Below are 23,896 nucleotides of genomic sequence, written 5' to 3'. Positions count from 1 at the left end.
ACACTTAACGAGGAGAAAAATCAAACAATACAGAGGAATGACAAGGTCATTAAAACAGCAACTATATACTCCATATAATGAAGAAGGTCAACAATGAGGATGAGGAAGAGAAAAATGGAAGATATAAAAAGACCCAAATGGAACTTCTAAAGAAAAAAATATAGTATCTGAAATTTAAAAATCTACCAGAAGAAAAAAAAAAAAAACACTAGATGAGATTACAGTAGACTACACAGTGAAGAAAAAATAGTGAATCTGAAGACAGAGCTATAAGAACTATCCAAAAAAAAGAAAAAGATTATAAAAAAAATAAATGAACAGAGAGCATCATGACCTTTGAGACACTGTGAAGCAGCCTAATATACATGTGATTAGAGTACCTAAAGGAGAGAAAAGAGGAAGAGAAAAAATATGTAATCAGTAACGGACAAAAACTTTCCAAATATGATGAAAATTACAAACTATATATACAAGAAGCTCAATGAACCCCAAGAAAAAGAGACATAAAGAAAACTTTACTTAGGTACATCACAATCAAGTTGCTAAAAACCAATGAACCAGGGATAAAAAGAAAATCTTGAAGACAGCCACCCAAATAAACATTACATTCAAAGAAACACACACAAGAATAACAGCTGACTTATTTTCAGAAATAAGGTAAGCCAGAAGACAGTGGAGTGACATCTACAGGGGAAAAGTGTCAACCTTCTACACCAAGCAAAAATCATCTTTCAAAACTAAAGGAGAATAAAGACTTCAAAAGATGTACAAAAGTTGAAAGAATTCAGAGCCAGCAGATAAGCACTATAAGAAATGTTAAAGGATGTCATTTTGACAGAAGGAAAATGATACTAGGTGGAAATCTGGACCTTCACAAAGGAATAGAGAGCACTAGATATGGTATGTGAATAAAAGAACTCTATTTCAAGGCCGGGCACAGTGGCTCACGCCTGTAATCCCAAGACTTTGGGAGGCCAAGGCAGGTGTATCACTTGAGGGCAGGAGTTCGAGACCAGCCTGGGCAACATGGTGAAACCCCATCTCTACTAAAAATACAAAAAAATTAGCCAGGTGTGGTGGCACATCTGTAATCCCAGCTACTCGAGAGGCTGAGACACAAGAATCGCTTAAACCTAGGAGGTGGAGGTTGAAGCGAGCTGAGATCGCACTGCTGCACTCCAGCCTCGGCAACAGAGCAAGACTCTGTCTCCAAAAAAGTTATCTTTTAAAAATAACTTTTTGCTACTGGGTAAATTGTGTTTTTCCTCCCCACAAAATTCCCATGCTGAAGTTCTAATCTCTACCTCAGAATGTGACTGTTTTTTGGAGATAGGGTATTCAAAGTAGTATCTAGTCAAAATGAATTCATTAGGGTTGCTATCTCTAATCCAATATAAGTGGTGTCCTTAAGAAGGGGAGATTAAGACACAGACATGTATGGGGAGGACTATGTGAAGACATATAAAGAAGACAGACATCTAGAAGCCAAGAAGAAAGTCTTCAGAAGAAACCAACCCTGCCAAAATCCTGGTACCTATCCTTTCCCACTCCTCACATTGTAGTTATATCACAATTTTTGGTTCTAACCTCCAGACCTGTGAGAAAATAAATTATTCCTTAGGTACCCAGTCTGTAGTACTTTATCATGGTAGTTCTAGCAAACTAATACACCACTCAAAATGAAACAAGTTAATAATGTATTATTGAGTTCACAACATATAAAAGTAAAATGAATGACAATAAAGGAACAAAGACTAGAAGGTCAAAGCTGTTGTATAATTATTATTTATGAAGTAGTAGAATGTTATTTGTAATTAGACGGTGATAAGTTAAAGATGTTTACTACAACCCATACAGCAACCACCACCAAAAACAAACAAATGACAACAGATATAGCATAGCTAATAAGTCAATAAAGAAGAGAAAATGGAATAATAAAAAATACTCCACTAATTCTAAAGAAGGCAAGAAAAGTAAACAATAAACAGGAATACCCCCCCACACACCTTTTTTTTTGGAGACAGGGTCTCACTCTGTTGCTCAAGCTAGAGAAGCTAGAGTGCAGTGGTGAGATCATGGCTCACTGCAGCCTCAACCTCTCCAGGGTCAGGTATCTTCCCTCCTCAGCCTCCAGAGTAGCTGGGACTACAGTCATGAACCACCACGTTCAACGAATTTTTGCATTTTTTGTAGAGACAGGGTTTCAGCATGTTGCCCTGTTGGTCTTGAACTCCTAGGCTCAAGTGGTCTGCCCACCTTGGCCTCCCAAAGTGCTGGGATTACAGGCATGAGCCACCATACCGGCCAGAATACCCACTCTTAATGTCCTTACTAAAACTCATTCTTTTCCATATTGATAACTTCTATTCTGCAAATTACCTATTCTAATTATCAACATACTGATAGTACTGCTCAGATGTGCAGGTGTTAAGAAAAGACTGAAGAAAGGCAGAACCAGGTCAAATCCTAGCCTCACTACCTATTATTTGGTGACCTTAGGCAAGTCAATTATTTGCATTTAATTAATGAGTAAACTGAGGTACTCAAAGAAAAATATAATCTTTATCACAGACTGATTTTCAGATTTAAATGATAATTTTAAGATGAACAATTATTTTATGTACCACTAAGAAAGAAAAATATACTGCCAAGTAAACTAAAAAAAGCTATCAAATGCTGGACATGCCCTAATTTCCAAGCTTACTAAAATATCTCCCAAAGGCTACATAAAATCTCATATATCCATATAATGAAATATTATTTGGCAATAAAAAGAAATGAAATACTACACATGCTAAAACATGGATGAATCTTGAAAATGTTCGGGTAAGTGAAAGCACCCAGTTACAAAAGACCACAGTGTTTAACTCCATTTATATAAAATGGCCAGGACAGGCAAATCTAACACAGACAAAAAGTAGATTCGTGGTTGCCAGGGGCTGAAGGCATCAAGGGGAAATGGGTGGTGACTATTAACAGATACAGGGTTCCTTTGCAGGGTGATGAAAATGTTCTAAAATTGGGATGGATGGACTTTGTAAATATACTAAAAATCAATTAACTGTACACTCTAAACAAGTGAATTGTATGGTATATGAATTTTATCTTAAGCTATCGTTAAACAATGGCAGTTATTACTAAAACTATTATGACACATCATGAGGGTGAAAGTGGTGGAGGATCAGGAGTCTAATCCAAAGGTAGTCACCCTGAGGATGTAATCTTCAACAGACATTGCCTGATGCATTAAACACTGGAGTGAGAATAAAAAAATAAAAGTTCAAAATAATGTAAATCCTTAAATGATATTCATTATAATATAAAAATTACTTTAGAAGATAAACCTTTCTATATATACCCATTTAATAATAATCAGTATGAATTCTAGTAGTCATTTTGAATTCATTAGGCATAATTTTTTTAAAACTTGATTTATCATTAAGAACTGAAGCACAACGGCCTTGGAAGAAAAATGTTATTTCTGACAATCTAATTTGATGCATTTTTCTTAATATGCTTTATTAAATACAAACCATAAAGCATCTACTAAAGTTCATGTACTTACAACTAACTGTTATACAGTTACCCTGTATACCAGTCTGAAATCTGTTAATTATGAATAAAAGAGGTCATCAAATGGCTAACACACATCCAACTGAAAAACAGAATGAAAGCCATTAACATACTTCCATTCCAGATATTGCAATTTGTAATTTTCTTAATTGCAGTACAAACCTACAGTAAAAGAAACATTTTGAATTGTTTATAAAATTTTTAAAAGGTGAGCAAAACATAGCTATAACTGAACAAATGACCAAATTACAGCATAATTTTTTTTTTATTATACTTTAAGTTTTAGGATACATATGCACAATGTGCAGGTTTGTTACATATGTATCCATGTGCCATGTTGGTGTACTGCACCCATTAACTCGTCATTTAGCATTAGGTATATCTCCTAATGCTGTCCCTCCCCCCTCCCCCCACCCCACAACAGTCACCGGAGTGTGATGTTCCCCTTCCTGTGTCCCTGTGTTCTCACTGTTCAATTCCCACCTATGAGTGAGAACATGTGGTGTTTGGTTTTTTGTCCTTCCGATAGTTTACTGAGAATGATGATTTCCAGTTTCATCCACGTCCCTACAAAGGACATGAACTCATCCTTTTTTATGGCTGCATAGTATTCCATGGTGTATATGTGCCACATTTTCTTAATCCAGTCTATCATTGATGGACATTTGGGTTGGTTCCAAGTCTTTGCTATCGTGAATAGTGCCGCAACAAACATATGTGTGCATGTGTCTTTATAGCAGCATGATTTACAGTCCTTTGGGTATATACACAGTAATGGGATGGCTGGGTCAAATGGTATTTCTAGTTCTAGATCCCTGAGGAATCGCCACACTGACTTCCACAATGGTTGAACTAGTTTACATTCCCACCAACAGTGTAAAAGTGTTCCTATTTCTCCACATCCTCTCCAGCACCTGTTATTTCCTGACTTTTTAATGATGGCCATTCTAACTGGTGTGAGATGGTATCTCATTGTGGTTGTGATTTGCATTTCTCTGATGGCCAGTGATGATGAGTACTTTTTCATGTGTTTTTTGGCTGCATAAATTTTAAACTGCAGTATTTAAAGTTTTTTAAAAGTAATATTAATTCGTATAATTTAACTTTGCCAGATGTGTTATTTCATGTTCTGTTCAGTAACTGCAAAATAGCCTTACCACAGGAATGACATGAGTGACACCATCTCCACTGTCTATTACCGTACCGGTCAACGTCCGTTCTCCTACTTGTCTTGAGGTCCAAGATGCAGCTAAGGCAAGAACAGCCTTGAGCACAAAGAAAGAAGAAAGGCAAAAAAAAAAACAAAAAAACAAAGAGTTAATCAAAAAAAAAAAACTAGTTTCCTGGAGTACTTTATTCAATTTTAAATGTAGTATCTGTGGAAAGAAAATACATAGAATTAATTTTGTATTATGCAATAAAATAGCTCACTCCCTACATTTTATTAAGACAAACAGGTTTGCATTTGCTCTTAGGAGCATGATTTATAAGATTTATGTATTTTATAAAGGCTATTTCTGTCCTAAAGCTAAAAATATGGAAGATTGCATTAAATAGTATAGAACTAACTGCCTGTAATCCCAGCACTTTGGGAGGCCGAGGCGGGCAGATCACGAGGTCAGGAGATCGAGACCTTCCTGGCTAACACGGTGAAACCCCGTCTCTACTAAAAATACAAAAAATTAGCCTAGCGTGGTGGCAGGCACCTGTAGTCCCAGCTACTTGGGAGGCTGAGGCAGGAGAATGGTGTGAACCTGGGAGGCGGAGCTTGCAGTGAGCCGAGATCATGCCACTGCACTCCAGCCTGAGGGACAGAGCAAGACTCCATCTCAAAAAAAAAAAAAAAAAAAAAAAAAAAACTGTATAGAACTAACTTGCCACAACTTAAACTATGTCCACCTGGGCTGGCCTGTTACAAACGGCAATGTAAGGCAAAAAGTACACAACCACCCTACCTCCAGTTATTCAATACATATATGGCTATAAACAACGATTACTAAAAGATTACCTTCTTTTTTTTTTTCTTTGATACAGAGTTTCTTTCTGTCACCCAGGCTGGAGTGTAGTGGCGCGATCTCGGCTCACCCCAATCTCCACCTCTTGGGTTCAAGCAATTCTCTGCCTCAGCCTCCGGAGTAGCTGGGATTACAGGTGCCCACCACCACACCCGGCTAATTTTTGTATTTTCAGTAGAGATGGGGTTTCACCATCTCGGCCAGGCTGATCTTGAACTCCTGACCTTGTGATTCACCTGCCTCAGCCTGCCAAAGTGCTGGGATTATAGGCGTGAGCCACCGTGCCAGGCCTACCTTCAAATTTTTTTAAGGCAACATGTGTTTAGGACTATATGACATAGAGAAAACGCCATCACACACTTCCAAATACTACTATGATTTAATTACAGAGCAACGTTGATAAAATTTTTCTATGAAAAACCTTGGTACAGACAATACAACACAATTCTTTTTTAAGTGTGAGAATTAAGAAATTAACATAGTTCATTTTTTAAAAAACTAAATTTCTTACAATCCAAGCCTCAAACAAAGTATATGACTAGTAATTAAAAACAACTAAACTTATACTGGCCTTATTTTACCTACCTGGACTATAATAGCTAAAAGGAACCTAGAAAGCTATCTAGGTCACCCTCCTATCTGAACACAAGATCATACTAACACAATCACCACATTATCACTATAGGCTAACAGAACTATACATTATTTTTTGACAATCTTACAATGAAAAATTCCATCCTAATACTAGTAAAATAGATAGATAGATAGATCGATAGATGGATAGATAGATAGATAGATATAGGTATGTATCGGCACATCATGTTACAGAAATGTTATTGACTACTGAACATCAACAAAACAGAACAGAACAGAGATTAAATAATGAAATTATGAGCACTCAGAGGCCACTAAGGAAATCACTGAAATACCAAATTACGACTCCAGAGGAATGAAACAAAGCTCATGATGCCAGTGTTTTAAAGTAAGCTTTACCTGACAATATGGTTAAACATAAGTTTATTATATTTAATATAAGATGAGAAGCAAAAACTCTCAAGTGAAACATGAATTCTCCCAACTCCTCACTTTATTCAGATTCTAAGAACTAAAAAAGGGCCTCCCACTCAAGACTGAATTCTTCTATAAAGTTCATGACAGGTGTAAGTGACTCCTTAAATATTTTTAGCAACAGGGAACTTAAAAGGCAGTTCATTAAATTTATGGATTGCATTAAACATTAAAAAGTTCTTTGCTATCCAAGTTAAAATATTCATCCATAATTATCATTTCTTGATTCTGTGTACCGTGGAGTTACAAAAACCAGTGTGATCCCAAGAAAGAGCGAAGTCAGACAGACCTCAGCTGCCTGGTATCACAGCTAACCATTTAACTCTGAATAAGGTGCCTTCCAGCTTTAGTTTTCTTCTTCCACAAAAAACAGAAACAAAAATATCTACATTTAATAGAAATAATGAATTAATACACATATAAAGCATTTGTGTTATGTCAGGGATTGCCTTTGCTACAAGGAAAAAAAAAAATGAGGTAAGCTCTGATCCTGAGGGGTGGGAGAGAAGCTGTTCCATACAGATAAATGTACAAATTAAGAGAAGTGAAATATTAGGGTGTCAAATATACTTAAAGATAAGTCAATCAAAAAAGACTATAATAAAGGACAAAAAGATTTATAAGGATAAATGATAAACGATTATTTACAAGGATAAATATATATACAATGTTCTTGTCATGGAGTAAGCATTCCATAAATATTAGTTCCTTTATTTCTGTCCTATGAAAGCCCTTGAAATACCCAAACACCACTAACTTACTTTTTTAACACTTCTCTTTTCCTGACTAAATATCTCCACTTCCCATAATATTACTTCTAAATTAACAATTCAGGACAGAAGTATAACATGCTTTGACATTATGTTTAAACCTTTGCAGAAAAAAAAAAAGTACGTATTTTAGGCAGCAAATTAAACTAGGTTAAAATTTAAGAATCAAACTTAGATTTATGAACTTGCTTACCTGCACAGCAATGTACAAGCCTGGAACATTGAAGGACTCAAACATTATTTCAGCAGTATATTCCCTGTTTTCTGGAGTATTCAATGGAGGTTCAGTCTATTGAAATAAATAACATTTTAAATAGATAATATCAGATTATTTTGATAACTTTCTTGACAATTTTTAAATGAGAAGTAATTTATTTCAAACATTTTATTTAAAATGCATTAAATTTATAAGTAGAAAGACAGACACAGAGATCAAAGGAAAACTATTGAGAATTCAAACATATCCATACGTATCTGAAAACGATATGGTAATTCACATTTAAAAAAAAAAAAAAAAAACCTTGAATGCCTATATCATACCACTCATACAGATTAAACATTAGAAAGAAATGAAGCAGGGAGACAGAGGGCTGGAGGGAGGGAAAAGGTGGTCCAGTCAAATCATCCTTTAAATATGGTAATGACAAACCTCCAGAAAAAACATCGATGGTATTTGCCAGTGGGAGAGCCCTCATTTAAGTAATGCTTTCAGAAGAATGTCCCCGAACTATATAGGATTACAGTAAACAAGCCGAGATTCTACAGATCTAATGGTACAGCTTTCTGAAAAATGTTATATTAATTTACCTGTTAAGAGCATAGAATCAAGATGTTTGCAGAGCACTCTTCTGTTTATATGACTGCATACATCACTTGGAAACCTCATAGGTTAAGTCTGGGACAGAACACACTCTAAAGAGGCAAGGAAGGACTCAGAGATCTGGCAGTCTTGGACTTCATATTTCACCTATGCCTCATGATCACTTAAATCATTTCAATTTTTAAAGATTAACACTGGGTAAGACCTCTGACTCTTGTGAGTCTGACTGGCAATCTAATAGGTATCTCAAATACTTAAATGTAAAAGAAAAAATTTTAAATTTGAAAGACACAGAATTCTCTTTTTGACCTGAAGGTAAGGAATAATTCCTTAAATTTATGAAGCACAAATCCCAAAGGGAAAAAGTGATAAAACTTGAATCCATTAAAAATTAAGTATTTTTAAAATTATTATTTCAAAAGAAATATAAAGCAAAACAACTAAGTATACTGTTACCTTACATAAAACCTTTATAAGCTAAACTCCCTGCGGTGTTTAAACTTCTTTAGAAGAGTTCTGGAGCTATGTTTAAAAGTCTGGAGACAATTTACTGATGAATACATACAAAATTAAGTAAACTAAAAACCAAGGCAGTGAAATTATAAACTCCAAGAAAGAAAAATCTACATAAAAGATAATCAGAGGACCCTACAAAGGAAAATATACAAATAGGTAGTAATAATAATCGTACATGAAAGACTGCTCAACATAATTAATCAGAAAATGAAAATTAAAATTAAAAGCAAATGAAAAACCTTACACACCCACCAGAATGGCTAAAATTTTAAAGACTGACAAGCCAGCAGCACAATAGCTCACACCTATAATCCCAGCACTTTGGGAGGCCGAGGTGGGCAGATTACTTGAGGCTAGGAGTTCAAGACCAGCCTGGCCAACATGGCAAAATCCTGTCTCTACTAAAATTACAAAAGTTAGCCGGGTGTGGCAATGCATGCCTGTAATCCCAGCTACTCAGGAGGCTGAGGCACAAGAATCCCTTAAACCTGGGAGGCGGGGAGGTTTCAGTGAGCCAAGATCACATCACTGCACTCCAGCCTGGGTGACAGGGCAAGACTCTGTCTCAGAAAAAACGTATAAAAGATTGATAAGCCAGGCGCGGTGGCTCACGCTTGTAATCCCAGCACTTTGGGAGGCCGAGGTGGGCGGATCACGAGGTCAGGAGATCGAGACCAGGGTGAAACTCCGTCTCTACTAAAAATACAAAAAATTAGCCAGGCGTGGTGGCGGGCGCCTGTAGTCCCAGCTACTCGGAGAGGCTGAGACAGGAGAATGGCATGACCCAGGAGGCGGAGCTTGCAGTGAGCCGAGATCACGCCACTGCACTCCAGCCTGGGTGACAGAGCGAGACTCTGTCTCAAAAAAAAAAAAAAAGATTGATAAGCCAAATCTTGAATAGAGCAACCAGATTACTAATGCATCACTGGGGGGTGTGCAAAAAGGTTCAACATCTTGGGAAAAGTTCCCACGAGTTTCCCTAAAAAAACCAATCAGGTACCTACCCTGTGATGCTGCAATTCCATACTTACGTATTTAGACAAGAGAAATGAAAACATATGTCCACAAAAAGTCTTGTAGAAGAAGGTTCACAATGGTCAAATTATTTTATTATAACCAAAAACTAGAACTAAGCCAGACATGGTGGCAGCACTTTGAGAGGCCATGGCGGGAGGATCACTTGGAGCCCAGGAGTTCAAGACCAGCCTGGGCGACAAAGTGAGACTCCATCTCTAAACCAGAACACATTACCCAGGCGTGTGGCCCGGGCCTGTGTGTTCTAGCTACTCAGGAATCTGAGCTGGGAGAACTGTTTGAGCTGGGAGGTCAACACTGCAGTGAGCCATGATTGGTCCACTGCATTCCAGCCTGAACAACAGAGCAAAATCCTGTCTTGAAAAAAAAAAAAAAAACTAAAAATAGCCCAAATATTCATCAACAGGAAAATGGATAAAGTGAGGCAAATTTATACAACGGAATACAATCCAGCAACAAAAAGCAACAAATCACCAGTATATGCAACATGAATCAATCTCCAGATTATGCTAAGTAAAAGTTTCACCAAAATGCACATATTGCATGATTCCATTATTTGACACTCAAACATGGGCAAAGCTAATCTCAGATGAAAAAGAAACAAAACAGTGGTTGTCACTAGGGCACGGGGGCAGAGACTAATTACAAAAGGGCATGAGAAAACTTTCAAGCCTGATAGTAATTTCTCTGTATCTTGGTAAGAGTTTAGGTTACACAGATGTATGTAACTGACAAAGAGTGGACAAACCACATCATGCATCCTGTAGGTCAAATACAGCTCACCACCTGTTTTGGTAAAAAAAAATTTATTGGAACCCAGGCATATCTATGAATTTAAGTATTGTCTATGGCTGCTAACATGCTACAACAGCACAGCTGAGTAGCTGTGACAGGGACCATTGTATAAAAAGTTGTCATTAAGTTTCCTCAGGGACTATATCCCCCGCAAAGCCAAAAATATTTGCTATCTGCTCCTTTAGAAAGTTTGCCAAACCCTGGTCAAAATCCACTGAATGGTGCAGACCGGTGATTCATGATATGTAAATTTTATATGAAAAGAATAACCATACACACATGATAGCTCTAGTTGATGAAAGAAGTGCTAAAGTATTTAGGGGTCAAATGACTCCCATTTGCAACTCACTTTGAAGTGATTTAAAAACTAAAATGAAGTGAAAGATGGAAAGACGTCATGAAGCAATTACAGCCAAATGTTAACGTTAATCATCAAATCTAGATTGTGGGTGTATAAGTGTCCATAGTATGGTTCTTTCAACTTTATAGTCCATCAAAATCACCAAAAGACACAGAATATTGATTTAACCAAAAATTGTGATATAACTACAATGTGAGGAGTGGGAAAGATAGGTATTTTGTGTTGAGGGAGAGAAAAGGAAAAAAGGGAAATTCTCATTTTTCCTATTAAGAAGTTGGTAAATAACGTATAATATTTTTAAAAACATAAGAAATAAAAAAAAATGTTAAATAAAAGAAACATGTTAAAAGATTACTACCAGGGCAAACTTTGTTAAAATTGAAAATGTTTGCCTCCAGGGAATATGAACCAAAGGTTGGGACAGGTAAAAAGGAAAGTGTTATTTTGTTGTTTTAAATCTTATAAAGTCATTTGATTTTTTAAGTTATGAACATGCATTGCTTCAATAAAAAGATGTTTAAAAGTTAAATTATATTGTATTTTTGTTATGAAGAAATACCAACGATATAATAATCAGACCATTGTTTTTTAAGCAAAAAAGGAAGTGCCACAGGTTTCCAACATTTTTCTGAACATTACTTACTGTTTCTATCATAAAGATTAGATATTAACTACCAAAAGCACTTCTTAGGTGTTTAAAATGTGGTGCTTTGACATACTACTATTCTCCTGTAGCCATAACTAGATGGTCTTAAAGATGATACAGCTTTATTACAAAGTCATTTAGACATATGACAATTTAATAACCAAAGTATACCAAAGAAGTGTGATGAAAATGTTCTCATTAAGTGTATTCAAAAATTTCCTCAGTGAAATTATAACTTGTAACTTACCAAAAGAAAATAATGGTCTTCAGGTTCTGCCCTTAAATATTTAAAGATCACTTGCTCCATAAACCTTTCCATTAAGTCCCAATCTTCAACTATACCATGGCGGATTGGCCACTATTAAAACAAAAAGGGAAATACAAATTAAATCTTATTAATATAAAAAATAAATAAAAATACAAAAAAGGAAATATTAGATCATTAGTGGATATTAGATGAGGATATATTCATAGGTGTAATACTATAGAACATCCTTAAAAGGTGTGTACTTAAGGATTTAAAGATAAATTAGTTCAACGCATTGTCAGATGGATAGTTCAATAAAAACAAAGTGAGTATGTCAAAATGTTAAAACCTGTTAAATCTAGATGGAAGGTCATTGTACTAGTCTTTCTAGATTTTAAGTTTTGTAATAAAAGGATAAGTTAGCCTACAAAAATTAAGCCTAAAAAAACTATATCACAATTTCCTTAATTTTTAATGCATTAGGTCATTAACAAGTATTTATTGTATGCCAAATATAAAAAGTGCACCTGGTAAGTACATATCTAGAATAATCATAAGAATCAAGCACATAAAATGTTATAAGAAAAGTTTTATAAATGTTTAAGAGTCATGCTTCCAAACTGTGTGCCAAGATACCTACTATGATTTGGATGTGGTGTGTTCCCACCAAAACTCATGTTAAAATTTAATTGCCAGTGTTACAGTATCGAGAGGTGGTGGGGCCTTTAAGAGGTGATCAGATCATTAGAGGAATTAATGCAGCTCTCAGCAGGACTGAGTTAATTCTCCAGAGAGTTGAAAGCAGACTGTTATAAAGTGAGGCTGTCCCTTGTATTTTGTCCCTTTCCTCTTCCATTCCCCAATATGCTGTGAAGCAGTATGAGGTCCTTACCAGAGGTCAATCAGATGTGGCCAACTCATCTTGGACTTCCTCACCTCCAGAACCACGAGCCAAAATAAACCTCTTTTCTTTATAAATTACTCCGTCTCAAGTATTCATTATAGCAACAGAAAATGAACTAAGACAGCACCCCAGTGTACTACCATAAATTCACAAAGGCGCCACAAAGTTATTTTAAATTTTCCAGGGAAATACAGTGTTACTCAACATCAGTTGGACACTGCATGATCTACAAGTCACAGTAATTCAGTTTCAACAATAAATCAAACTATTATATATTCCTTTCAATGACATTATTTCTTAAGGAAGTTGGTTTGTCAGCAGTTGCTGGCATAAAAACCAAGTTATCACATAAAATAACATCGATGTAAAACAAGAAATCAGGGTGGCAATGTCCCATCTGATTCCAGGTTTGAGAAGTTGTGCAATGCCTAAGCATCCTAACAGAAATGTGATTACTCAGCAGTGAAATAATATTTCCAATTTAAGTGTCTTATTTTTTTCAAGTGGCTACTAAGTTGCCTGGACCTAGGTATTTAATAAACAGAACTATCAGACACTTCTTTTGATCTAGGTGGCACAGTGAAAAATGTTACTAAGACACTAATGGCACTGAGAAAGTTTGTGAACCTCTGCAACAGAATATAATTCCATGAACATAATACACATCCAATACCTAAAGTTAAACAAATTAATGAACAAAGAAATAAATACCTTGCAGTATCAATCCCTAACATCTACTTCTTACTCTAGTTCCCACACTACTTTTTAAGGCATTATACTTATAAAAGGACTTCTACTCCCCAGTTTGCTTTAAGGAAGGGAAAAATTGCAGTTTAGTGTATCATTCAATTTTTAACATTATTGGAAGTTTACAAATTTAAATGTTTTAAGTATTATTTATTCATCAATTATTACTGTGTACCTACTGTAAGCCACTGGCACAAATGGTAAGGACACAGACATCCTGCACACACAAAACTCAGTCTAGTAAAAGAAATATATACGAACAAATATTACACTACAAGTTTTTAAAAAAATAAAGTTCCAACTGGGCATGGTGGCTCATGCCTGTAATCCCAGCACTTTGGGAGGCCAAGGCAGGCAGATCACCTGAGGTCAGGAGTTTGAGACCAGCCTGGCCAACATGGTGAAACCCCATCTCCACTAAAAATACAAAAATTAGCCAGGCGTGGTGGTGCATGCCTATAATCCCAGCTACTGGGGAGGCTGAGGCAGGAGAATCAATTGAATCCAGGAGGCAGAAGCTGCAGTGAGCCAAGATCACTCCGCTGCACTCCAGCCTGGGCGACAGAGTAAGACTCTGTCTCCAAAAAAAAAGTCAGCACGATGGCTCACGCCTGTAAACCCAGCACTTTGGGAGGTTGAGGTGGGTGGATCATTTGAGGTCAGGAGTTCAAGACCAGCCTGGCCAATATGGTGAAGACCCATCTCCACTGAAAATACAAAAATCAGTCAGGCATGGTGGCAGGCACCTACAATCCCAGCTACTGGGGAGGCTGAGGCAGGAGAATCTCTTGAACCCAGGAGTCAGAGGTTGCAGTAGGCCAAGATCAAACCACTCCACTCCAGCCTGGGCAACAGAGTAACACTCTGTCAAATAAATAAATAAATAAATAAATAGTTCCTTGAATAAGATGACCACCTTGTTTTGTGAGAGAAAAGGTTTCACTGAGGAGGTCATATCTAAGCTGGGTCTTAAAGAAGCAACATTCTCAGTTCTGCTTTCTGGTTTTTCTTTGGCAAGGGAATGAGAGGTATGGAGGAACTTGTGGAGAACAGAAAAAGATGTATAGAAAGACAAACACTGCATGGTATACAAAAACAAAACTGAAGTTATCAATGAGAAGTGTATGTGCCAAAAGATTTGAGGTAAGGTGTGTAGCGATATACCAGTTCTAGATCAAAGGGACTAGATTCTCAAAAATTTGCCTTGTATTTAGGTTTTATTCTATACGAAATAAAACAGCAGAGAAATTTTTAAGCAGGGGAATAAGAACAGCTTTAATTTTTAGGAAGACTATTATAGCAGCATTGGGAAAGCTCAAATGAAGCTTAACAGAACCAAGTGAGAACAAGAGTACCAATAGTGGTATGGATGACACTGGGCTACACTGAAGATTTCTCAGTCAATAAGAGTAAGAAAGGGCTGGGCATGGTGGCTCACACCAATAATCCCAGCACTTTGGGAGGCCAAGGTGAGATGACGGCTTGAGCCCAGGAGTTTGAGACCAGCCTAGGCAACGTAGTGAGACCCTGTCTCTACAAAAAAAAAATTTTTTTTATTAGCCAGGTGTGGTGGCACACACCTGTAGTCCCCGCTACTCGGGAGCCTGAGGTGGAAGAATCACTTGAGCCCAGAAGGTCAAAACTGCAGTGAGCCAAGATCTCACCACTGCATTCCAACATGGGCAACAGGGCAAGACACCTGTCTCAAAAAAAAAAAAGAGAGAAAAAAGTCAGAAGATGGCAATAGGTTTCCAGCTTTGAAGTTAGGATGGACAAGATCCATTAATCAAAACACAAAAATTGTGTTTTGTCTGATCTTGGAATAAACAAGAGTGGAGTATATACAATACATTTTGTTTTAGATATACTAAAACTCAAGAGCCAGGAAATAAGTAGGTGAAGATGTAGTCAAGGAACTTAAAGTAGAGATCTAGTCTGTGGTTGCAGACAAAGGAATGGATGAGATCACCTAGAGGAAGTCTTTAATGAAAGAATAAAAGATTGAGTTACACCATTTTATGAGAAGATAAAAAAAAAAAGGGAACTGAAAGCAGTGCCTGGAGAAATCAACGTTTGAGTAGTAGGTAAAGGAGAAATCAGTGCCAATAGAAACAACAAATAAAAACAAACAAAACAGGCCAGGTGCAGTGGCTCACGCCTGTCATCTCAGCACTTTGGGAGGCCAAGGCGGGCAGATCATGAGGTCAGGAGATCGAGACCATCCTAGCTAACATGGTGAAACCCCATCTCTACTAAAAATATAAAAAATTAGCCGGGCGCGGTGGTGGGCGCCTGTAGTCCCAGCTACTCGGGAGGCTGAGGCAGGAGAATGGCGTGAACCTGGAAGTCAGAGGTTGCAGTGAGCCGAGATCGCGCCACTACACTCTAGCCTGGGCGACAGAGCCAGACTCCGTCTCAAAAAAACAACAACAACAACAACAAATATTCCATGTTAGGAAGATAACCATTAGAGTAATCCTGCAAAAGACAAATCAAGAAGGATGAAAACTGTTACATATAATTGGATTTAACAAAGAGCATATCAAGTATCTTGAGACTCACTAAGAAGTGTCATTTTAAAAGGAAAGAGAAAAATAGCTAAATTGCTGAGGACAGAAGGTAGGAATAAAGATTGAGAGAAGTTTTGTTCTGGTTTGTTAGTAGCACTTAGAAGACTTACAAATGCGTTTAAAATGAGTGGACAGAATCAGTGAAATGGAACTCTGGCCTCTCGACTGACTGACTTCATCACCTTCAATGGTATCTCTTTTCCATTTTGGCCACAGTATAGATCTTATATCATCATCACTATCACCTCTCAATCCCTGAAATGCAGGTATACCCTTCTCTGATCACAACCTCTTATTATTCTAGCATACTCAACCACCTCAAGAGAGCTCTTCTGAACACCAATTAAGACTTTTGGTCCACTGATTGCTTTAATTATTCCCTAGCCATCAAAATACACAGTCTAGATTTTGACCCATCACCTTTATTTCACATATGCTTTTTTCATCCCGTCCACCAAAATCCAACCCAGCATATGTCCCTAACATAAACTTGCCTATATCCAGAATGCTGATTATACTGCAGAAACATTTGTAACTCGGGTGCTAAAACTAAGAATTCATAATCATTATTCTCAAATGGACCTAACCTTGCCTGGCAAGCCTTTGCTCTTCTACTTTGTTCATCTTTACTCTTCACAATGATGATTTTCAACACTGACCCTACCACTAAGATTTCACCTTCTCCCCACATCCATTCCATGACCAGCAGATGATGCCACTACATATTTCACAGAAGCAGCAGAAGCCAACAGTCAGGAATTCAAATCTGTAAAATGGATCCCAAATCTGTAAAATGGATTCCATACTTAGGTCTTTTTTCTCATTTACTTCCATTATAATGTAAGATATTCCTCAAGTCAATTCAGTCATCTGTGTTCTGGATTTCATCCCTCCAGCTTTTTCAGAGACCTTGATTATACCTTATCTTTCCTGTTACTTTAATCTCTTTCTAATAGTTCTTTCATATTAGCATTCAGACATGTCTTCCATTTTAACGTTGAAATGTGTCTCTTCATCTCTCTGTCCCTCCCAATCACAATTCAAACTCAATGAACAGTACTCTTACTGTTACTTTTTTCCCAGCCTGTCACTCAAAAGACTACTTTCATCTAGCCCAACTACTCTTCTGAAACTATTCTCATTCAGGTTACAAATGACCACCTTGTAGCTAAAGACAGCAAATTATCTATGGGCTCTAGCTCATCTCAGCACCATTCTACAGTGTCTACCTCTACATATCTACCCATGCATTCTCAGTCTCTTTCACAGACTTTTCTTCCTCTACTCAAACCTAACTGGCACACTGCTCTGTCTTAGTTTTCTTCCCCTGTGATACGTTCCCCTAGGTAATCTCATCCCCTCTAAGGTAATTGACACCTTCTGAATCTCTGTCTCCAGGTCTGCCTTGTTTCTTACCTCCAAAATCCACATATTTGACTAACAAAATCTCAGATGTCTCACAAGTACCTCAAACACAACGTGTTCAAAATTAAACTTATTTTCTCCTCTCTACTACTACCCAGTCAAAAGTGTTTCTCCTTATGAAACAAGACCTCTAGCTCTCACCTTATACAAAAATCAACTCAAAATTTATTAAAGATTTAAATCTAAGACCCAAAACTATAAAAGTACTAGAAGAAAACTTAGGGGAAACCTCTCACAACATTGGGACAGGAAAAGATTTTACAAATAAGACCTCAGAAGCACAGGCAACAAAAACAAAAATAGACAAATGGGATTATATTAAATTAAAACACTTCTGTGAGGAAAACCATCAACAGAGGGAAAATACAAGTTATGGAATGGGTCAAAATGTCTGCAAACTGTACATCTGACAGGGGATTAACATCCAGAATATATAAGGAACTCAATTCAACAGCAAGAAAAAAAAAAACAACAATTTTTTTAAAAGGGCAAATAATCTAAGTAGACATTTCTCAAAGGAAGTCACATAAACGGCCAACAAATACATGAAAAAAATGTCCAACATGACTAATCATCAGGAAAATGCAAATCAAAACCAAAAAGTAGTATCATCTCACCACAGTTGGAATGGCTATTATCCAAAAGACAAAAAATAACAAATGCTGGCAAGGATGTGCAGAAAAGGGAACTCACATATACTGTGGAGGGAATGTTAATAGATAAAGACGCTATAAAGCATAGTACAGAGGCTCCTCAAAAAACCACAAATAGAACTACCATATGATCCAGCCATCCTACTACTGGGTATATACCCAAAGGAAAATAAATTACTGTATCAGAGATACCTGCACCCTCATGTTTATTGCAGCACTCTTCACAATAGCCAAAATATGAAATTAACCTAAGTGTCCATATGGATATGTGTAGTATATATGCACAGTACTATTCAGTCATAAAAAAGAGTGAAATCCTGTCATTCCTGACAACACAGATGAGCCCAAAGGACATTAAGTGAAATACGCCAGGGACTAAAAGATAAAAAATTGCATGTTCTCATTCATGTGCAAAAGCTAAAAAAATTGATTTCATGTAAGTAGAGAGTAGAAAAGTGGTTACTAGAGGCTGGAAAGGGTAGGGGAAAGAAGGGAATAGGGAGAGCTTGAATAAAGGATACAAAATTACAGCTGAATAGGAAGAATAAGTTCTAGTGTTCTATAGCACTACAGGATGACTACAGTTAATTTATTATATATTTTCAGATAGAACAGAGAATTCTGAATATTCTCAACACAAAAAATGTTTGAGGTGAATATGCTACTTACATTGACTTGATCACCACACATTGTACATATCAAAATATCACTACGTACTCCATAAATATGTACAATTATTATATGTCAAGTAAATTTTTTTTAAAAGCCTGGCGCAGTGGCTCATGCCTGTAATCCCACACTTTGAGGGAGGCCAACATGGGAGGGTCACTTGAGCCCAGCAGTTTGAGACAAGCATGGGCAACAGAAGGAGACCCTGTCTCTATAAAAAATAAAATAAAAGGCCGGACGCAGTGGCTCACACCTGTAATCCCAGCACTTTGGAAGGCCAAGGTGGGCAGATCACCTGAAGTCAGGAGTTCAAGGCCAGCCTGGCCAAATGGTGAAACCCCATCTCTACTAAAGACACAAAAATTAGTTGGGTGTGGTGGCACATGCCTGTAATCCCAGCTACTCAGGAGGCTGAGGAAGGAGAATCGCTTGAACCCAGGAGGTGGAGGTTGCAGTGAGGTGAGATCATGCCACTGCACTCCAGCCTGGGAGACAGAGCAAGACTCCATCTCAAAAATAAAAATTAAAATTAAATAAATTAGCAAGGCATGGTGGCACACGCCTGTGGTCCCAGCTACTCAGGAGACTGAAGTGTGAGAATCTCCTGAGTCCAGAAGTTTGAGGCTGCAGTGAGCTGTGATTGTGCCACTGCACTGCAACCTAAGCGACAAAGTTGAGACCTTGTCTCAATAAAATAAAATAAAATAATGTTCAGATGTTTTTCCTTTAACATTCTCAATTTCAGCAGATAAGGGATAAATAAGACTATCTTGGAGCTGGGAATTACCCTCAATTGATACACCTAGCTTATCACCAATATCCCATTAATCACGCCCTGTTACTCTTTAATTATCCACCTTTTCCTTGTCAAAACAAACAAAAACCCCCCATAAATCTAATCAGACTTCTATTTAACTACCATTTACAACAAAAAAAAGTAAATATACAAAGTAGGGTACCATGTTAAATGACCCAATGAGTATGTAATAATCAGAATCCCTAGAATATAGGAAATTTTACAAGACACCTCAAGTTTTTTTCCATAAATAAATGGCAAGAACAAAAAAGAAACATAACACACAGGGAAAATAACCTATAGATAAAAAGAGACTTAAGAGATTTATCAACTAAATCCAGTGAGTAGACCACATTTTAATGTTGATTCAAACAGAATAACCAATATAGTAAATAATCAAAGAAATTTAAGCAATGACTAGATATCAGATAAAGAAACTGCATACTAAATTAAGGTGTCACATTTATCTTTTTTAAAAGTCTGCATATTTAAGAGTTAAGTATTTGTTAAGTGAAATAGTATGTACAATTTACTTTAAAATAATTGGAGGCTGGGGGCGGAAAGATTATAGACAAAATGAGATTGTCCATAGATTATAACCGCCAAAGTTGTGTGATAGGCACATGGGGGTTCATTATATTATTTTCTCTTCTCTGACATGTGAAGTTTCCACAATAAAAGTTAAATGTGTGTGTGATTGCACATACACAATTTCCATGTCTGTCCCCACTGCCGTCACTAATATCTCTTGCTTAGACTATAGCAATAGTCAATTATCTGGTTTTCCCAGAATCATGCTTACCTTACCCAAATAATTTCTCTTCATTGTCTATGTGGCCTAAGTCATCTTTTCTAAGTAAAATAAGCCAACATATATTGAGTAACCATTATGTTCAAAGCACTAGAGTGTAACAATTTCTGTATACACATCTCCTTAAGCCTTATAACAATCTTGGCCCAGGCGTGGTAACTCACATCTATAACCCCAGCACTTTGGCAGGCCAAGAGGACAAATTGCTTGAGCCCAGGAGTTCAAGATCAGCCTGGGCAACATGATGAAACTCCGTCTCTACCAAAAATACAAAAAATTAGCTGGGCATAGTGGCATGCATCTGTAGTCCAAGCTACTTGGGAGGCTGAGGTAGGAGGATCACTTGAGCCTGGGATATCAAGGCTGCAGTGAGTCATGTTCATGCCACTGAACTCTATCCTGGGTAACAAAGTGAGGCTCTGTCTTAAAAAAAAAAGAAAAGAAAAAAATCCTGAAGTACTAATAATATCTCCATTTTACAGATGAAGAAATCAAAATTCAGAAAAGTTAAGTCACTGAACAATATCACAAAGTTAGAAATTAGCATAGACAGGATTCAAGTTCAAACACATAGATTCCAATATTTGCACTTTAAGCGCAAAAATTATTCCTCCAGGTATACTCATTTATGTTGCCTATAGGATAGGGTTCAAATTCTTTAACATGGTCTAACAACACTTTCGGTGCTCTTTCCTGGCCTACCTATCCAGCCTCCTCACTTCTTTCCACCTCGTTCTCCATGCTTCAGGCATATTGGTCATGCACTTCTAGTCCCTCTCATACTGTAAAGCCTTTTCATATATTGGTTTCTCTACCTGAAACAACTCAGCCTGCCCACCTCAGCAGCTAACTCCTATTTTATTCTTCAAGCCTCAGCTTAAAGATTTACTCCTCAAGGACATTCCTGACTCCCCACACTAGGTTAGCTACTCCTGTGACACATGCACAGAGCACTGGGTGTGTGTTTCCCTTTTTCTAACCCCCAGCACACTTGTAATTATTTCTTCAATGTCTTCCTTTCCACCACATTATAATAGCCTTGCAGTCAGGGGAATTATTTTTCTTATACACCATTTTACTCACGATACTTGGCAAAGTATTTTACACATGGTAGCTGTTCATTAATGAATAAATTATGAGAAGGGAAGAAGTACAAATGAGGATATTTGCAAATCAGACAAAGTCAATGTCAAAAAATAAGATGATAAAGGTCAGAATAGCATTTATTTTTTGGTGGGATTGGAGTAGTGACTGTGTGAACAAGTACAAGAAAAGCTTCAGGGTTATAAAATTTGTTCTGTATCTTTACCTGTTATGATTACAGTCATAAAAATTCTTCGAACTGTATAATTAACACTTACATACTTACACCTCAATTAAAAGAGGGAGGGAAAAGGGTAGAAAAGAAAAAGGGAAAAAGAAAAAGAGGGAGAAAGAACAGCACTTACAGATGGCATAAACTTCAAAAAAGAGAAAAATGGTGTAAGTTTGAGTAAATATGGGGAAAAAATGTTTGCAGAAGTAGCAATGTGGAAGTAAAGCTAATTTTATTGAGGGCCCTGAGATCCAGTGGGTGTGGAAAAATAAATACTGCTCATTTGAAAGGGCTAAAATTTTCCTCTTAGGGGTTATTAAAAAAAAGAAAAAAAAAGTTAAAGCAACAGGGAAGGATGCCACAGGGAAAAAGAAATTTCTACTGAGAAGAGGTTTGAGGATACTAATAAGGTCTACTATAGAGTGAATTCCAGAGGGCACAAGCATTGCACAAACTATTTTTTGAAAATGTTATTTACACAAAAAATAAAAACATACCTTCGTTGCATATGTAGGTTTTTCTATTGCTTCGTCACCAATGAAGAAGTCTAGGTCATCAACACCTTTCATCACCCTCCTTTGAGCTTGATCACCCACTTTTGCTGACTCCTTAATAGCAATACCTTTAAAATAAGTTAGACATGTCAAAGAATTCATTTTCTTCAAATGAGAAACACTTTTCCCTTACACTTCTCCCATTACAAAGTGCTACAAAGTAAAACATGACCTAGCCTATTTAAATTGCCAAACTAATTCACAAAAGTCATAAGAAACCAGTGACAAAATTCATTTTACACAATGAAACCTCAACTTCCACTCAGAAACAAGACCTCAAATGCAAAAAGCCAGAAAAACAACATCTGTGGGAAAGTTTCAAATATGTATTTTTTAAATTATATAAATCCTCTTTTGATTCTCAGTAAAACTGTAATCCCACCAAGTCCACATATGCTTGATGAACAACTAGAAAGAAAATACTGAAAAATACAAACGAGAAAAAAACTTCAAGGATAATTTTTTAAACTTTCTTTACATCTCTACCCTATCACTATTGGGTCTAGTAATAGTGACTGGGTCTAGTAACAGTAATTACTATTGTGGTCCAGTAATTTAAATGTAATACAGATCTCTTAAACTACATATACAAAAGGAAATCTCAATTCATTTGGGTAAAACCCACAACAATATCCTTAAATAATTGCAGAAATCCAGCATACAGTTTGAAAGCTAAAACTTGTTATGTATTTTTAGATTAAGTTATAAATGTATGAATCCATCAAGTTCAGTTCTTCATTCAAAATAATTGTCTGAATGCACTTAAACTGATCTGGCATTCAACTGTTACTTTCATTTAGTAACAGCTATATCCCTAAGAAAGTGGGCAGAAAATAACTGGAAGAAAAAAAATTTTTAATCCACCATCTATTCCTTCTAAATGCTAGAAATTCTCTCCAGCAATTTACTTATAGTGTACATAGACATCCAGGTGGCTCACTATAAATTTCCTAAAAATAAATATGCATGTATATAAAAAAACCTTGAACCACTTGCACAGGCTTTCCAGATCAAATATCAATACTCATTAGTAAAAGATAGTGGCAATGTCTCTATCTGCTAATTATAAACACTGTACCTGCAGCATTAAAACCGGGTGGGTGAGAAAAAACACTCAAAAATCAAAAACCTTCTTACGGCAGGCAAACGAATTTTTAACATACTGCAACTAGTCGTAGCAAAGACTTCATATTTTGGCAGAGAGATAAGATAAAAAATGGATTCAAAAGTGATGAGATCCAATGGCTCAAAAAATCAAGATTATATAGGCCTCCAACAAAAGGTTAACACAGCCATTTAAGAATATAACCAAAACCAATTTTGCTAAGATGGCAGAAATAACTTTAGTAGTCTCCCGAAATATACAATCATAACAAAAGATTATACACAAAAGATTAAAAGTCATCAGCATTGTACAGGTTGAATTGTGTACCCCCAGAAAGATAGGATGAAGTCCTAACCACCAGTACCTCAGAATGTAACTGTGTTTGGAAATAGGGTCTTCACAGTTAAAAAGAGGTTATCAAGGTGGCCCCTAATCCAATATGACTAATGTCCTCATAGAAAGGGAAAATCTGAACACAGACACACAGAAGGATGATGATGT

General features: G+C 36.7%; 1 protein-coding gene across 1 annotated transcript in view; it reads right to left on the bottom strand.

The window, feature by feature from the left end:
• ACTR3 (actin related protein 3) overlaps positions 1 to 23,896 on the bottom strand; it is a 74,090-nt gene that overhangs the window by 24,837 nt on the left and 25,357 nt on the right. The window contains exons 3-6 of the mRNA XM_030801468.1: positions 22,234 to 22,358; positions 11,847 to 11,957; positions 7,620 to 7,715; positions 4,731 to 4,838 (exon numbers count right to left, since the gene is read on the bottom strand). Coding sequence (XP_030657328.1) covers positions 4,731 to 4,838; positions 7,620 to 7,715; positions 11,847 to 11,957; positions 22,234 to 22,358 — 440 coding nt within the window. The remainder of the gene's footprint in view (positions 1 to 4,730; positions 4,839 to 7,619; positions 7,716 to 11,846; positions 11,958 to 22,233; positions 22,359 to 23,896) is intronic.

This window comes from Nomascus leucogenys, chromosome 20 (genome assembly GCF_006542625.1).
Source record: "Nomascus leucogenys isolate Asia chromosome 20, Asia_NLE_v1, whole genome shotgun sequence".
NCBI lineage: Eukaryota > Metazoa > Chordata > Mammalia > Primates > Hylobatidae > Nomascus > Nomascus leucogenys.
The sequence above is the reverse complement of the archived record's forward strand: the minus strand, read 5'-3'. Positions and strand labels throughout refer to the sequence as shown.